The sequence below is a fragment of the Exserohilum turcica genome (genome assembly GCF_000359705.1).
Source record: "Exserohilum turcica Et28A unplaced genomic scaffold SETTUscaffold_3, whole genome shotgun sequence".
NCBI classification, from domain to species: Eukaryota; Fungi; Ascomycota; class Dothideomycetes; order Pleosporales; family Pleosporaceae; genus Exserohilum; species Exserohilum turcicum.
This window is the reverse complement of record NW_007360136.1, coordinates 2,325,593-2,340,392: the sequence shown is the minus strand read 5'-3', so window position 1 is coordinate 2,340,392 and position 14,800 is coordinate 2,325,593. Positions and strand designations below refer to the sequence as shown.

At 54.3% G+C, this 14,800-nt stretch overlaps 7 protein-coding genes across 7 annotated transcripts; 3 read left to right on the top strand and 4 right to left on the bottom strand.

Moving 5' to 3' along the window:
* Positions 1–272: 272 nt before the first annotated feature.
* SETTUDRAFT_90584 (uncharacterized protein) lies at positions 273–689 on the top strand (the record flags this gene model as incomplete). Its single annotated transcript, XM_008029469.1, has 1 exon — positions 273–689. One exon carries the CDS (start codon positions 273–275, stop codon positions 687–689), a length of 417 nt encoding a protein of 138 aa, XP_008027660.1.
* Positions 690–1,633: 944 nt separating this feature from the next.
* Positions 1,634–4,167, bottom strand: SETTUDRAFT_154789 (uncharacterized protein; the record flags this gene model as incomplete). Its single annotated transcript, XM_008029468.1, has 3 exons — positions 1,634–2,898; positions 2,947–3,144; positions 3,204–4,167. 3 exons carry the CDS (start codon positions 4,165–4,167, stop codon positions 1,634–1,636), a joined length of 2,427 nt encoding a protein of 808 aa, XP_008027659.1.
* Positions 4,168–4,737: 570 nt separating this feature from the next.
* On the bottom strand, positions 4,738–5,781 carry SETTUDRAFT_154788 (uncharacterized protein; the record flags this gene model as incomplete). The annotated part of the gene is made up of 4 exons (XM_008029467.1): positions 4,738–5,102; positions 5,153–5,216; positions 5,369–5,681; positions 5,744–5,781. The coding sequence occupies 4 exons, from the start codon at positions 5,779–5,781 to the stop codon at positions 4,738–4,740; spliced, it is 780 nt and encodes a 259-aa protein (XP_008027658.1).
* An 809-nt stretch (positions 5,782–6,590) lies between these two features.
* SETTUDRAFT_163895 (uncharacterized protein) lies at positions 6,591–7,363 on the top strand. The gene is made up of 4 exons (XM_008029466.1): positions 6,591–6,667; positions 6,726–6,761; positions 6,909–7,024; positions 7,095–7,363. The coding sequence occupies exons 1-4, from the start codon at positions 6,625–6,627 to the stop codon at positions 7,146–7,148; spliced, it is 249 nt and encodes an 82-aa protein (XP_008027657.1). The 5' UTR covers positions 6,591–6,624; the 3' UTR covers positions 7,149–7,363.
* A 187-nt stretch (positions 7,364–7,550) lies between these two features.
* Positions 7,551–8,432, bottom strand: SETTUDRAFT_154786 (uncharacterized protein; the record flags this gene model as incomplete). The annotated part of the gene is made up of 1 exon (XM_008029465.1): positions 7,551–8,432. The coding sequence occupies one exon, from the start codon at positions 8,430–8,432 to the stop codon at positions 7,551–7,553; it is 882 nt and encodes a 293-aa protein (XP_008027656.1).
* Positions 8,433–10,518: 2,086 nt separating this feature from the next.
* Positions 10,519–11,897, bottom strand: SETTUDRAFT_137673 (uncharacterized protein; the record flags this gene model as incomplete). The annotated part of the gene is made up of 1 exon (XM_008029464.1): positions 10,519–11,897. The coding sequence occupies one exon, from the start codon at positions 11,895–11,897 to the stop codon at positions 10,743–10,745; it is 1,155 nt and encodes a 384-aa protein (XP_008027655.1). The 3' UTR covers positions 10,519–10,742.
* Positions 11,898–12,433: 536 nt separating this feature from the next.
* SETTUDRAFT_163894 (glycoside hydrolase family 13 protein) lies at positions 12,434–14,394 on the top strand. Its single transcript, XM_008029463.1, has 2 exons — positions 12,434–12,708; positions 12,775–14,394. Exons 1-2 carry the CDS (start codon positions 12,696–12,698, stop codon positions 14,292–14,294), a joined length of 1,533 nt encoding a protein of 510 aa, XP_008027654.1. The 5' UTR covers positions 12,434–12,695; the 3' UTR covers positions 14,295–14,394.
* Positions 14,395–14,800: the final 406 nt, after the last annotated feature.

Genomic DNA, 14,800 nt, shown 5'->3' with positions numbered 1-14,800 from the left:
ATCCTCCATAACCTTAAGGCATAGCCATCCAGGGGAAGCTCAGCTGCAATCCTATACTACATACCTATCCAGCTCCAACCGTCCCTTCTTCACGTCATCCTCGAGCTAAATTGGGAAGAAGCCCCTCTGACTCCCCCACCGCAACTTTGGACTTTACCCCAGGAGCCCCACACGCATCGGACCGAGAGAGAGAAAAGGAAGCGCTTCCCCTCCCCTTCCCATTCGAAGCAAGACAGAGAGAGAGAGAGAGAGAGGCAACCAACCAACCAACCATGAACAAAAATCCACCCACCAAGTACCCCGTGGTTCTCACGGCGCTGACGCGCCGCAAAGAAGGCACGACGATTGAAGAGTTTCTGGACTACAACGAGAATGTTTTTGCGCCCTTGGTCAAGAAAATAGCCGGCAAAGTGTACCCGTTATCCTGGAGTCGGCACTACCATGTTGAAGATTCCGAGTGTCCCATGGGCCTCACGCGCATCCTGGTGGGCAGCAACGTAGACGAGTCCATGGACTGGGACGTGATTGGGGAGATGCTGTTCGAGGACGAGCTGCACTTGCAGCAGTTTATCACCTTTCTGCACTCGGATGCTGCCCTCGAGATATTCGAAGAGGAGGCCAAGTTTATCGATCAGTCAAAGAAAAAGATGGTGGTGATGAAGAGGGCGGTTACATTCCGGGATTCATAGGTGAAGCCCACTTCCCCCCCCCCCTTTTTTCAACGAGTTGAATTTTCTCAATGAGTTGTTGGGGGTGCTGCTTTTTTTCTTTCTTTCTGCGGTCTTTCTGGCCTTTTTTTCGCTCTTACGTTTTTGCACGTCTTGGTTGGGGCTGACAGGATCGGACGGAAGTCGACGGAAGTCTTGTAGCGTTGGTCAAGTCAAGTTGGCTTGTATCGTGCTACATTAGTCTACGGCATACACACGCTAATCTCGCGTCTTAGTGTAGTGCTGTATAAACTCAATGCGGATAACGAAAGAAAGAAAAACAGAAAGAGGACATTGTAGTGAAGCAAACCATTTACACAGTCAATGTGTGCTTGATAGCCACGCCGCCACTGTGAGCCACCCCTCTTCATGTCAAATCCTACTCGAGGGCAAAATAGGCCCCCATTGTATCCACCACTTCACCTCATCGGGAATGTTCGGGGAGCCGGAAAAGGCCAAGGGGCAGGAGAGCCCAGCAAAAGGAGATGGCAGAGAGTGCCACGGAGAGCCAGGCCCCATCTTCCCACTACCTCGAAGTGCAGATAAACATATGTCAAGTTTCAGTCTGACAGCTGCTATACTCATGCCAGCATTCCCTGGGCGTTATTAACATGGGTGGGTCTGGCAAAGGCATGCATTACACTACCCGCTAACCAGCTATTCGACATCTGGACGGGCCATCGAAGGCGAGATGACGATCAAACAACAAGGATGTACGACGACGGCAAAAACAAAAGACATACAACAGCGAGGATTCGCCAGTGGTCACCCACCTGCCTACTAGCTCGCCGGCAAACCATTTAATTAAACGAAGATCTGACGGGTTTCGATGCAATCGGAAATTTCCTGTGGTCGTATGTGACAGTTTAGGCAAGCACTAAATTCATAGGCGTAGGTATATACAAGTTGGAAGTGCGATATCATGGTCAGCTTAGGAAACCACGCGAGGCGTTACGAGCACGCTCGGCGGTAAAAACCTCGAGTCTTACGCCACAGAGTACGACTTGCATGCGCCGGCCATCGCTTTCTGCGTCGGGGGCGAGGGGCTCGACACGGAGGCGCCAGTGGGCGCGTTTGACAGTCCACTCGACTTCTGGGTCTTGCTCGTCTGCTCGCAGATGGGAGGCCTCGAAGTCTGGCTTACTGCCACCCCATAACCACGTACTGGATCTTGGTCGGCGGATACCAATGCGCCTGGTGTCACTGTCCACATGGAGCTCTGCTGGCGATCCGTCAATTTCAAGGGCGCAGTCAGTCTCAAGGCGCACGCGAACGCGGCGATCGCTAACACCCGAATTGGCGGGGCTGACTGGTTGGGCTGCGACGCCTCCGCCAGACTGCAGATACATGAGGCCCAGAGGCTGCGTGGCTGGCAAGCCCATCTTCGAAGCTATTACCGAGAACAAGGAAGTAATGCGTGCGAGCGTCGAGTTGTGGAATGTTGCTCGAAATTCCACTTCCAGTGGACTATACTGTGGGGCCTTGGGTGCCGACCAAGGGAGGAACAACGACGTCGACTCGGCTGCCGAAATCTCAAGCACCATTATATTGCTGTTTGCATGATCGTCCGTAAATGGACGCGCATAGGATACGTAGCCCGCTCGCGAGACGGCACTGCTACTTGTAATTGATGGCGCAGGGCTGTCCACTTTACTAATGGGTGGTGCGCACGGGGATGCGTTTACTGGCTGCGCACCAGACACCGATCCAGAATCTGATTCGCTCAACGCCTTGTCAGGAATAAAGGATACACCGGACTGGCGAATATCGTCGAGGCGTATGAGAATCTCCGACTGCTGGCGCCGTAGATTGTACGAGATTTCACACGGTATGAGCTTTTGTTCAAGCCCCTTGAGATGAAAATAACGCGCATCTCTCAGTAGCCGAGATCGATGCGCACTGTTTCGAATCTCCACATTGTAGCCTTGCAGTAGCTGGATCAGCTCACTAAAAGTCTCTCCATTTCTACTCGGTACGGCGGGCGGCTTGATAGACGGCGGACGGAGCAGCGCATCGCGATCCAGTCCAGGGAACGCCTCGGAGGGCGTTGAGAAGAAATGTGCGAATCCCAGCGAGAAGAAGTTTGGACTATCGCCTGGACCGGAGAAGAGATCGCGCGGTATTTGGAAAGGGGTTCGTCCAATGCGCACAAAAATGTCGCTGTTGAAGAGCTGTTTCGTTAGTCGAGGTACTATTGTTGTCAGCCGGCATCCTATACGATATTTGCCGATGGGCTTACGCGAGTAGAATTGGGAGTCTGCAAAGAGCTTCACAAAGTGCTCAGCGTCTCTCGGAGTGATGTGATAGCCTTGTAGGTGTAGAGCAATATCACGGAATGTATCGGGGTCGCGGTCAATGTACAGGGTCCTCACGTCACCAGCCCGACCGCCGTTGTCCTGTAGCTGCTGGCCGAAAAAGTGCGAGAAATATGAGGGTGCTCTAATAGTCTTAGCTGACAGGCCTTGCTCTGCTGCTTGGGGTTTGGCGCATGCTTACCATCCGACGAAAGCGAGGCCCCCGACAATCTGAATAACTCGGAGCCAATTTGTATGGGAAACACTTTTCCCGCGGGCCGTATATCGAGTCCTGCAGGCGCGTCTTGTATTTTTCTCGGCGACGACACATCGATGACTCTGCCTTGTGGTCCTGTACCCTTGGTCTGCTCCTCCCGTCGCCCAGTCTGTGTGTTCTCTAGCGCTGCCGGTTGCGACACGGTTCCATTGGGCGTGGGAGGTGCTGCGGTGCGTGTTGTTGTTGTCGCCGAACGAGCCTCAGCCGCGGTTTGCACGACGGGCGACGAAGCAGAAGCGTTCGATGACCGCCGCGACTTGTTCTGGCGCTTTGGCGCCGGTTCTGGGGCCGTGCCGCCAGTCTGCGACACGGCGGAAGATGGCTCGGAATCCATCTTGCGCTTCATAGCTGTCTGGACAACGGGCCTGGTCTGCTGCTGCTGTGGTCGGGGAGGCGGGGGCGGAGGAGACAGTGGGATTTGGGTCTGGGTAGCATTGGGTGTGGACGTAGTTGGGCTCTGTTGCTGGTGGTGGAATGGCTGGTATGCGGACTCTCCCGTGGGGACGGGGAACGGGATGTTGAAGTCGCTGGTGGGATTGACTTGGCTCTGGAATTCCTGGACCAGTTCGCCCTGAGGCTCATGGTGGGTTGTGAAGTCGGCAAAGTCAATCGAATGGGTCCAGTCCCAGCCTGCAGGCGCCGAGGGACTGAAACCGAAGCCAGTCGCAAAGTGGGCGGCAGCTACTTGATGGTGCTGCGCGTCAAAGTCATGGTATGGCGCAGAGGCATCGTAGCCGTGCGCCGGGCCTGGAGCATCGGCTGTGCTTGTTTCTTGCTCAGCATTGAAGCTGCCGTACTGCGGCGGTGGATACTGCTGCGATGCTCCACCTGCTTGGTCAGATGTTTGAAATACAAACTGTCGAGAATTGGCGGCCGAACGGTCGGACATTGGCTGACCGCACCCAGGCAAGCGCTGTGTAGTGTCAGGCGACAAGGAGCCCAGGTGCAGAGACAAGTGCAGGAGGGCGAGGAAGGCGGAGGTCCAGACAGAGTTGCTGATGGATCGCTGAGTAAAGTATTGGAGATGGGCGGCCTGGGGTTGGCGAGCGCCGGAGTGGCCCGAGCTTCAGAGGGCGAGCACGAGGGGAGAGACGACGCAGCGCCGGCGTCGAGCGAATGCGCCCCCAGGTATATAACGTGGCCGTTGCACACCACGGGCCGCCCACAGCCATCCGCATGTAATCATTACCGCGTTTGCACGTTACGAGTCACTGTCGTCGCCCATCCCCGAGCTACCGGCGCGCGGCTGAAGTTCGCCCCCAAATCTGCAGGTCATCCACTCATGGGAGGCTAAAAAGCGGACTTCCCGTCAGAGGGCGGGCGAGGAACATGTGCTGCAGCCAAGGGCATCCGCTGACGTGAGATGCCCTATGCCATGTCTAAGCACGACTAGACAGCTGCAGAAGAGGCCTGGTATTATCTACTAACCCGGCTGCCGCCCTACAACGCCTCGACACTGCTAAAGCTTCGTGTCGCTGAATGGCACGTACTTCTCCTGGCTCGCCTCCTCCACTCGCTTCGCTGCTCTCTTGTACGCATCCCGCTCCTGCAGCCTCCTCATGTACTTGTACAGATTCGGGTAACTCGTCTCGCTCAGCGGCACGCGCTGGCACCCGCCCTCGAGCCCAAAGTGGATCATAATGTCTGCTGCCGTGATGCTGGAGCCGCAGAAGAACTCGCCTTTGGAGGGGGACGACACCAGGTACTCTTCCAGGTAGTCAAAGTGCGTCTTCAGCTCCGGGTTCACAAAGGAACTGTCGACTTTAGAGGCGACGCCGCCCGTAATGGGCTTGAGGAAGAAAGGAACGGGGGCGCTCTTGATGTCTGGGCCGTGTCAGTGGTGCAAAATGAGAAGCGGTTGAATGAGTGCTTACTGCCGGTAACGAGAGCGAGAATCAAAATGGTGAACAGACTGCCTTCGGTGTAGTCCATCAGGAACTGCATCATGGTCAGCGATTCGTACATTCTCGAGTCACGTGATGCTGTTTCGAGAAATGAAGATGCTGCAGCTGCACGCAGAAAAGCAAGCCACCTCTCTTGCCTCGCCCAACACCCCGTCGTCAGTGAGACTGGATGGAAACAAGACCCACCTTATATCTCATCCACTCCTCCGTCTCTGCGCCGAGCACGCCCTCCTGTCCCTCTGGGTACCTTGTGGGAACCAGTTGCTGTCCAAAGTGGTCACAGATGTAGCTCATGATTGTCTCACTCTCGGCAATGACAATGTCCTTTTCAGAACCAGCTGGTCTGATGGTAACAGTTGGAGACTTTCCCAAGGGATGCACGGCTTTGAGCTCGGGGCCTGCGCGCTTGTTGGCATCGCGCTTGTGGACTTTGATGTTGTATTCGAGGTTGAGCTCCTCTAGAAGCCAAATGATGCGCTGGCCACGGGATCTGTTCAGCCTGTGGTGCTGTTAGATATTTTCATCGCGATGCGGAGCGACTCGCGGCGGTAGTGCACGCACCAATGAACTGTGATTGTAGCTCCTTGTTGGTTCGCCATATCTGCAACTCTCCTCTGTGCCGAAGAATGTCTTTGTTGCTGCTGGTAGGATGAGAAGAGTAGACCGAGGACCTGCGCAGACGTTGGCGACCTTTATACTATAAGATTTCAATCTCACCGAGGCACTTCCACGAAGCCATCGAGATTTCGTCACAAGCTTCGGCGCTCAGCCCACCTAGGATAGCCTACCCCGGAGAGATATGCCGTCGAGATCGGCTATCGGTGTTGCGCCAACGCAACGATATCTCCCGGTCCTATCCCAGCAAGCGTTATTTCGAGTATGTTGCATACTTGTAAATGTCAGATACCAGATGCAGAGCCATAGGGCGCAACATGAGAAATGCACCGCATGGCGTGTGTCATTATGACCGCGCTAACAATGCAGGCGAGCAAAACAAGACCAAACGCATATATACCAAGAACACTATAGAGCCAATTTCCGCAGTTGTAAACAATTATCGGTATCTGTTGTATTAATTGACTGGTTGTCCGGGCTCTCGGCGAACCGGTGAAACCGATTCATGGGCTGTCCAACAAAGGCATCTAACATCACCCAAATAAGTCTCTATGCACACCTAAAGACTAGGACTTTACTTAGTGTAAAGGATAATTAGAATAACTTATAAGTTTTCATGAATGCGAAGAAGCTCTAACTATGGTGCAATTATTCCAAGTTAAAAAAGTCTACATGCTGCTGTACCAGTTGATTGAGAGCCGGGGGTGATCTGAGAATGCCAAGACCCAACGGCGCTTGCCGCATCCGCCGACCTCATCGCATGCGCACCTCCACAATCGCAACCTCACCAACCGCGGCTCTCTACACAACGCGCAAAGTTTGCAAATATGCAGCCTACATTCCGCAGGATGGCGGGCCACAACCACGGCAGTATGTCTTGCACTCAAGAAGAACGCATTAGAGGCGCAATGGCTAACCAGAGCAACAGTGATCCACGCGGATCCCGCCATTATCAAATGGGCCAGTACGTTCACCCTACCGACGTCTACGACACGATGATTCGATGATCGGGAATTGCGTATGGGGACTGGAAGTAGCAGCTTGGAGGATGAGACGGCGGGCTTGGGAGCTAGGGTCAATGGGTAGAATGTGCTGCTGACGCAGAGGCTAGACATGACTACGAACCGTCACAAGTACTTCCGCTGGACACCACGAACAGCCTGGATCACATTTGCCTACGTTGTCCTGGTACCGGGCTTGCTGGGCACGGCTGGATACATGACTGAGGTGAGTGGAACAGCATAGCCTGCGGCAAGAAAGTAGGGAAAAGGCAATGCAGCAGCTGACACAGGAATAGGGAAAGTGGGAGATGCGCGGCAAGCGAAGGGGCGACCTTATCTCTGAGTTCTAGAATTTTGAATATGAAGAGAAGGGAATCCATCCAGAAGACATAGGAATGTCATGGTATTACGGGCGATATTCCGCTTCCGTGTTACTTGAATTACAGACTTGCTATCGAAATCGCATCTTTACATTCACCCAATGCTGTTTGGTACTTGCACTCGAAAACCTGTCTTCCCACCAACTCGTGTCCGCGAAAGCAATACTGATGTCAAAGCCATGTCTTGGAAAACGAGTGTTTGGATTTCTTTATCGCTATTACTAGCTCTGTTCTAAAAGTGTAAATGGCACAGTCTAAAACGAGGGATCATGTATAAGCAAACCATCAGTCTATATCCTCCTCCCTTACCCTCATGTTACCACGCTCATCCAAGCTAATCTTGATCTAGCTGCAACCTCCGACTCCCTTCGTTTAGTAACCGCTCGAAGCGGCAGGATAGACCTGAGAAGTCGAAGGCGAAGCGGAAGCAGAAGCAGAAGGCTTTGGCTCAGCCTCAAACGGGATACCGCACCTCTTAGCACAGCTCTCGACGATGCTAGTAAAGTCACTTGTAAGCGTAGGCCTCAACCCCTTGATCTGGTCTGCCGTCAAAAACTCCGAGTATCCCGTGCTAGCCTCAAGCACCTCATCAGGAGTACCCGAGAAGAAGCCCCGCGCAGCCTCGACACGCCCCGGGTCAGCGACGTCGAAGCCCGCGACGAAAACCGCAGGCTCGCACTCTGGATTGAACTGCCAGTGGACAAGGCCCTTGGGGAACAGCATGCCCGTGTAGTTTGCCAGCGTCGTCTCGATCTGCTTGTAGGGCCCAATGACGGGGGGCTCGCCGCCAACGACATTGCCGAAGCCGCGGTCGTCCTCGAGCAAGATGGCGCCAACCAGTGTGCCCTGGACGACGGTCAGGAACTCGTTGGCGCGCGGGTGCCAGTGCGGCGTGTTGAGCGCGCAGGGGTTCACGAAGCCGACGGCGGCGGCGAGTCCCGTCGAGCCCAGCGCTGGAAAGTTGTTCACGGTCGACAGGAAGATGGAGCCGCCTGTGGGAGGAGTCACCGTGTTGTTGATGAATTGGAACGTGTCGTTTGCGGCGTTGGGAGGGTTGGGGAATAGGATGGCTTCGCGCGCGGATTCCGACTGCGCCTGGAGGAGCAGGTTGCGCTGCGTCGTCAGTTGCTCGGCGGTCAGGATATTGACTGTATTGGGGTTGATCTCGCGCTTCGAGAGTGGGTTGCGGGCTTCTCCAACGGGAGAAGCGGTCGCGGCTGTGGCTATGAGGGCGAGGACGGCGAAGTTGAGCATTGTGTTGAGTGGTTGGATTGGTGGTAGGTGTTGATGGATGAATGGAGAGTTGATGAGCGTGATGGGGATTTGTGAAGCTGGGGAAAGCCTCCCTTATATGCCTTTTACCCTGCTTCTGAATACGTTTCCTGAGTAGCAGCACTCGGTTTCCTGCCTGGATGTCACTGTCCATGGCCGTACGCTTGGTTGAAGCCATGGCTGATTACGGAGCCCACACCAACTCTCATTTCCATCCAGAAGAGCCCGAACAACATTCCAAACTCAGTAAATTGCTTGTTGAACCAGTCCACATGATGGCAAAAGACATCAGCACATTGCTCGTGCTTTCTCCTACCTTGTTTAGAGGAAGTGAGTGCGGTCATAAGGCCCTCGAGCTCGGGTGTAGGAGCTAGAAGCCAACGCGTATTGAGTGAGATCCATAAGCGTGGGTTGTCTATGACTGCTTGTCACTGGCTTGCCGAGCATGGATATCACTGTTACGTACGAAAATTTGCAAGCTAGCAGGATGCCTCAGAAGCATGTTTGTAGACTTCGAGCTCTCGAGATCGGTAGTGACTCTGAGCAACCGAGCACAGTGAGGATTCGGACAACATGTTGCATGTTAGTGCTACCTCTCCAGCGCTTTGAGCTCCAGAATACAGATAGCAAGGAGAGGGAACGACTGTCTGTGAACGTTAAAGATACGAAATCGTCATCCTTCGGCTTACCGTCGGCATACAGACTAAGCCTCCGTTACGGAGCTTAGAGTGCTTCCATGTGCTTGGTGGCTCAGCAATTCCCAGAATAATCAGCCCTACGAGGTGATAATCGTCTGGACCAGTTATCGTCTGAGTAGTGTCAAAGAGTCTCTTCTAGCGCGTGGCCTGTATCCATGTGTTCAGAATCCTAGAGTCGACCCCCACCGCTGGCTGTGCAAGTGCAGTCTCCTCACTGACAAATACGCTTGTGGACGGTTGAGTGGTAAGATTTTGGAGTGCCGAATATCCTTTTAGTCCAGAATCTGTCGTCCAAGCTTGAGACAGGACCCGATAGAGGAAGTATTCGTAGCCCACTATCAGAATGGACTTGGCTGTATAAGCGCATAAAAAAGGCTTGTAGCCGTCTTTCCCGTGTAGACCTGCCACTTTTGTCGTCGTGAGCGCCAAGAGCGGAACTGCTGGTCTTGGGATCAGAGGCAGGACGGAGCGTGGGCATGATGACGGTAATCAAGCCTTTGTCTTGGCTCTGACTTACGATTGATGCGCCCTACGCGCCACCTACACAACATCTTACCCTGGCGGTGTACGCACGCCTTACGCGTAAGTAGTGTGTCGCAGCCTATAGCAATGCACTCATCCCAGTGTGGCGGTGTTAGTTCTTCGCTTCGGTGGTGACTGTGTATGGTCACGTTGGACTCCCTCACATCACCGTGGATTCCGCACCATTCCCATAAAGATATCTTTGGGTCAGACGGAGAGGCTGAAGAACAGTATTTGGACCATTGAGCGGTCCGAGCGGCCTGTGCTGTTGCTGTGCGTGAGCTTCCATGGCCAAGTGGGGCTTGTCAGATTCAACTACATATACGGATCTGTAAGCCAAGTGTTAGATTTTCGCGTCGCCACAGAAAATAAACCTTTGGAACAAGTGACCGTGATATTATCCATGTTACTTTCACCTCCCGAATAAGAGCCTCAAGTTTTTTCTCTTTCAAATCTAGATTTCGTACCGTGGTCACTCAAGCGTCATATCGTGTTCTGTGACTTGGGGGCCAGTTTAGCTAAATAAGAGCATATACACACAAAAAAAAAGGAAACCCGATGGTATTATGGAATGAATTGGGAAATGTCTGGACAAAGTGTAGAATGGGAGTCAATCGATGATATTCAACTGTGACGCAAGTGGATTGTTTCGATGCTCACACCGAGCGTCTGCCAAAGATCACACCCAAGATTACAAAACAGTGGCTTGCAAAGGGGCTTGAGGTGAGGGTGTGCGAGTGTCGGAACCGTCCGAGAAACGATCGTTCGCTACGGCGCCACGTGGCGGTTTGGTGCTGGGCTGGGCTGGGCTTACAAAGCTGTCCGTGGCTTACCCAAACTTATAAATGCCTTGAAAAGTTGATGTTTGCCTTGGCCTCGATAAGAGTTGCCATGATTCTTGACCAAAACACCGCAAGCAGCAGCTACACGGACTGTGAAGTAAAAAAGATACTGCACCACCGAATACTCCCCCATCTCTATGTCCCTTGAGAGTTACACTTCAGAACCGTCTTCTTGCTGCCCCTGTGAATCTTCACCAAATGTGATAGACTTGGCTTTTCTGACACCATACTTACCATGCCTCGTCTGTTCTCTTCAGACTATCCTGTTCTTTCTCCCAGGCCTCCAGCCACTTGCACTTCTGGTCATCGGGAGCCCAGTGTAGTGGGCGCGTAGCAGCCAACCGCCAGAAGGTCATGCTCTTGTCACTGATTTCGATCCCGGGATGGTTGAATACACGTTCCAGAGCTGCGAAGAATGCAGTGCTCTCTTTCTCCAGACCAAGCACACGAAGACAGCGAATGATGCGTGTGATGCGCAGGTGATTGTGGTCGAACCGGACGGCCCAGTTCTGGAATTGTTTGCGCCAGTTGGACGCGCGGATGATATGGTACGGAAGTGGATTAGAGACGGAGACGTTTCTATGTGCCCCAGGTGGGAAAGTGGATTTTCTTTTCAAGGAAATGCCAACCTTGGGGGCGGAAGCATCCGTATAGGTTTCCGTCTTTGTCACTCCAGTAGCAGCCTGTGTTGAGGACATTGTATGACCGGCATCAGCCATCTTCTGCTCAGCGGCGTCAGGTGTAGATGCTAGTAGTGGATTGCTGGTCCCCGCGGTTGTTGCCTTCGTTTCTGCTGCATCCTTGTCCTCGTTCTGTTTCTTTAGCTCTGTTTCCGATTTGGCAGATACCCTGAAGCCGTAGAAACTGAGCATGCGTTCGAAGCTCCGGCGCAGCTGCTGGCGAAGTTCACTGCGCGAGCGGAATGCTTGCATGACGGCAAGGTCAATCACTGGTGCCTCCCAGTTGTACATGGAGCCCTCTGGCAGTGGGAATAACATTTGAACGAAGTTGTGAGAGGCCTCTAACTGAGAATCCGGCCAGGCGAGGATCTCTTCGAGCGTGCGATTCTTCGCGTCTTTGGCCTTGATATCCGGGTCGTAGAAGCGAACAATCAACTGGCTTCTGGATGCGGCAGAATCTTTGTCATCTTGTGAAGAGGTCGAAGGCCCCATCTTGAAGCGCTTCTCGGAAGTTGTGGATATGTGTTGAGTTCTGCGCTTTGCGTGATCCGGTCCAGTTGCTTTGGGCTGCTGGTCTGTTGATGCTGCTGTTGAGACTGTTGGTTGTGGTGATTGCATAGATGAAGGCGGTTGAATAGTTTTGCAGGGAGCGGCGTGTGTAGCGAGCGCTTTGCCTTGTTCCTGGTGGTCGAGAGCTCTGTCCATGGTTGCCGTCAGTGAGGCAAATCTAGGCAGCGGCGTGGACGCGGTACTGGGCGAGTAGTACCGCGGTATGAGGCAAACAGTGAAAACTCGGCGCAGCGTCACCTTTCGTACGGTCGCCACGAGCATTTACTTTGCAATCTCAAGCCGCAGATGGCGTGCCAATCATGGCCGAGGATAGCGGAGACTGAGATGCACCCTTCTCGATGCCGCTAGCCGCGTTTAGTATAGCTCGCTTTGCTCACAGCTCCCGCCCCGGCTGTCAAAGCAGCGACGATCTTTCCCCCAAGTCTCCACCCGACATGCTGACCTCGTCTCCCTAGTGCTGGATGTCCAACAACTTACAGCACATGATGTTTTGTTATCTCGGCCAACCTACAAGTCGACAGCCAGTGTTTCCGCGGCACATTTAGGTTCACGGCATGATTACGTCGCGCGAGCTGACGTCACCGATACTGATTGTTGACCAGCCCCGGTACCCACTCGAATCTGGACCATTCACAATGCGGGCGAGGGCTTTTCTTGGTCGCCAACGCGGCTGAGGCAATGGATAGACAAACCTGCTCAGCTACAAGCTCAGACAGGGTCTCGACGCGCTAGGTGCCGTGGGTAGAAGTACAAAAGGCGCGAGTACAGAGCATTGCTGGCTCGAGTATCTTGGTGGACTTGAGACGCGCCGGCAGATACTAGCCCTACCAGCCCTACCCCGTCTGCCCAGATTACTGCATCGCCCCTCCACCATTCCAACTCAAAAATCTCGCAGCACATTCCCGGTCCAGCCAAGCAGGCACATCCCTGACGATGACTTCTGAAGGTAGGTCTATCCCATTCAGGGGCTGTCTGCTCCGATTGGACTACGGCCATGCTCACCCAGAGACAGAACAAAAGGCCACGCCCGAGAACAATACCCTGTTTCAGGGCTTTGAATGGAACGTGCCAGATGACCACAAGCACTGGAAGCGCCTCGCTGAGCAAATCCCCAAACTTAAAGCAATTGGTATCGACAACATCTGGCTGCCCCCTGGCTGCAAGGCGGCGAACCCCAAGGGTGTTGGTTACGACATCTACGACCTGTACGATCTGGGCGAGTTTGATCAGAAGGGTGCAACAGGCACAAAGTGGGGGACAAAAGAGGAGCTGGTCGAGCTCACCAAAGTCGCCAAGGAGCACAGCATTGGCCTGTATTGGGACGCGGTGCTCAATCACAAGGCGGGCGCAGACAGGACAGAAAAATGCCGCGTTGTTGAAGTTGACGCAAACGATCGCACCAAGGAGGTATCTGATGCCTATGAAATCGAAGGATGGCTGGGATTCGACTTTCCCGGCCGTGGCGAGCAGTACTCGCAAATGAAGTACCACTGGGAGCACTTTTCCGGGACCGACTACAACCAAGCCAACGAGAAGAAGGCCATCTACAAGATATTGGGCGACAACAAAGGCTGGTCGAAGCACGTCGACGACGAACAGGGCAATGCGGATTATATGATGTTTGCAGATATCGACTACTCGCACCCAGAGGTGCAGGAGGACGTCAAGAAGTGGGGGGTGTGGATAACCAAGGAGCTTGGGCTCAAGGGCTTCCGGCTTGATGCGGTGCAGCACTTCAGTTCGAGGTTTACCAGCGAGTGGATCAAGAATCTCCGCGAGCAATGCGGAGATGTGTTTATCGTGGGCGAGTTCTGGTCGGGGGATGTGAAGGAGATGAGCGACTGGCTCGACGAGATGAACCGCGAATTCGCCCTGTACGACTCGCCTCTGCTAAACAAGTTTGGGTCGCTGTCGACGACCGAGTCGGCGGACTTGCGAACAGTGTTTGACGACACGCTGGTGCAGCTGCGGCCCGTCGACGCGGTAACAGTGGTGACGAACCACGACACGCAGCCCGGGCAGGTCATGGAGACCAAGATCGAAGAGTTTTTCAAGCCGCTGGCCTATGCGCTGATCCTGCTGCGGCAGGAGGGATACCCATGTCCGTTCTATGGCGACCTGTACGGCCTCTCGGAGCCACACGAGACGCCAGCGTCGTGCGGCGGCAAGCTAGGCGATCTCATCCTGGCGCGCAAGCTGTTTGCCTACGGAGCGCAGGAGGATTACTTCAACGAGGCCAATTGCATTGGGTTTGTGCGGCGGGGGACGTGGGACAAGGTGGCGGGACTTGCATGCGTCATGAGCAACGCAGGGCCCGGGCAGATCAGGATGGCGGTGGGCGAGATGCACGCGGGCGAGAAATGGAGCGACGTGCTGGGGTGGGAGCAGGGCGAGGTGGAGATTGACCGCGAGGGCTACGGGCTGTTCAAGTGCCCGGGCACGAGCGTTGCGGTGTGGGTGCGAAGTGATGCTGAGGGACGCGAGCGATTCCCCACCAAGTTCGATGCCGACGTTTATCACAAGGGGGCGTGATAATATGTATAAGCAGCTGGCACGGCGTCAGCGTCTTGGGCAGTGTACATTAGTACTACACATAGATATAGGTAAGCAAGGCAATGGCAGCAGCAGCAGGTTGTTGGAGCGCATGTGGGGGTGCTCTGCGTAGTGATGTGCGCGGCTTATGGCGCGTGTGCGAAGCAAGATGCAGCAGCACCGCAGACGATGGTGACGGTGATGGCGATAGCAGAGATAGGCAAAGATGATGTGGCGTGATGGCTGTTCTGCTGTCCTGCTGCGGTGCGTGGTGGTGTGTGGCTGCTCGAAGCTGCGCGAAGCTGCATCGGGGGCGTGCGGGGAGTTTTCTTTTGCGCGGCGCAGGCCAATCACGCCGCTGCTGCGGCCGTTTTGGACGTTTCGCGGTCTTTCTCCCAAGCGAACAGGTGCATGTACATGTACTTCCTTACCGGCAGGCATGTGGATGCTCGTTTGGGCCATCCTCCATGTGCAGCCAGAATGCGCGCGCCTCGACCAGCGCGCGC

Coding starts and splice junctions, on each gene's coding strand:
- SETTUDRAFT_163895 (XM_008029466.1), top strand. CDS start 6,625: ATGCAGCCTACATTCCGCAGGATGGCGGGCCACAACCACGGCA. Junction 6,668..6,725: donor GGCGGGCCACAACCACGGCA/GTATGTCTTGCA, acceptor CCAGAGCAACAG/TGATCCACGCGGATCCCGCC. Junction 7,025..7,094: donor CGGCTGGATACATGACTGAG/GTGAGTGGAACA, acceptor ACACAGGAATAG/GGAAAGTGGGAGATGCGCGG.